At 45.6% G+C, this 1192-nt stretch overlaps 1 protein-coding gene across 2 annotated transcripts in view; it reads right to left on the bottom strand.

Moving 5' to 3' along the window:
- Positions 1-1155, bottom strand: part of LOC116377062 (dedicator of cytokinesis protein 3-like) — a 17403-nt gene extending 16248 nt beyond the window's left edge. The window contains exon 1 of one of the 2 annotated variants that reach the window (XM_031838600.1): positions 600-1155. In XM_031838600.1, coding sequence (XP_031694460.1) covers positions 600-671 — 72 coding nt within the window. In that variant the 5' untranslated portion in view covers positions 672-1155. The remainder of the gene's footprint in view (positions 1-599) is intronic. The other variant, XM_031838601.1, reaches the window with a different exon arrangement.
- Positions 1156-1192: the final 37 nt, after the last annotated feature.

The raw sequence follows: 1192 nt of genomic DNA, 5'->3' as shown, positions 1-1192 counted from the left end.
GACGCTCATCGTGCTGAAGAAGACGCTCATCGTGCTGAAGAAGACGCTCATCGTGCTGAAGAAGACGCTCATCGTGCTGAAGACGACGCTCATCGTGCTGAAGACGACGCTCATCGTGCTGAAGACGACGCTCATCGTGCTGAAGAAGACGCTCATCGTGCTGAAGACGCTCATCGTGCTGAAGACGCTCATCGTGCTGAAGAAGACGCTCATCGTGCTGAAGAAGACGCTCATCGTGCTGAAGAAGACGCTCATCGTGCTGAAGAAGACGACCGGCTTTATTCTAATCATGCATCGTGTGTGTGACACCGTCAGCAGATCAGTAGAGACAGACAGCAGCAGCTTCAACTCTTTTGTCTCTTTACATCGTTTATTATTATTATCATCATCCGTCTGAATCACTGGACACAAACCTGCAGTGAGTCGTACATTCTAGACGCTGTGTTCATTGAATAATTCAGACTTTAATATGTTTCTATATTCACTGTTTGCTGCATCGTCTTCAGGCTGATTCTACAACAGAACAAGAGCATCCTCACTGTCACCTTCCTCCTACAAGCACCTGCATCTTCATCACACCTTTCACATTTACACGTTACCGTGAAGAGCGCACACAGTCTGTCCACCTTCTCCGGATTCTTCGGTCCTCCGTTCTTGTTCAGTCGCACCATGAACTTCTCACTGAGACACAGAGATCAACGTAGTGAGACTCATTTGACCCAAAGTCTGGTGGTCATGACTCATGTTTACATTTAGTTATCAAGTTCATTTGGTGTTTCCATCCGCTGGTTTGGAGGACACTACATGTCTGTAATCTACCAGCAAACAGAGTAGAAGAAGAAGTAGAGGCTGGTCATCTAACATGGAGAGCTAGTGGAGAATGAACAGATGTCCTCTCACGTATCATATAAATCACTGACGAGAGTTAAACGTTCTCTACGTCAGAACTTTAACAAAAGATGTAAAGCTAAAAAAACAAGCAACATGCAAACTTTAAATCAATCTGAGAGAAACATGAAAAGAAACAGAAATGATTCCTGAAGAAGTCGCTGCTCCTGCACGACTAAAGATGAAGGACGCGAGTTCTCCTGAGACCAGCAGACACAGACATGAGAGACACAAGAGGAGACACAGAGGAGACACACTGAGGAGACATAAGAGGAGACACAAGAGGAGACACTGAGGAGACACA

Source organism: Anarrhichthys ocellatus, unplaced genomic scaffold (genome assembly GCF_004355925.1).
Source record: "Anarrhichthys ocellatus isolate YVR2014 unplaced genomic scaffold, GSC_Weel_1.0 scaffold849, whole genome shotgun sequence".
NCBI classification, from domain to species: domain Eukaryota; kingdom Metazoa; phylum Chordata; class Actinopteri; order Perciformes; family Anarhichadidae; genus Anarrhichthys; species Anarrhichthys ocellatus.
Note: the sequence above shows the minus strand (reverse complement) of the source record. Positions and strands in the feature narration are given on the sequence as shown.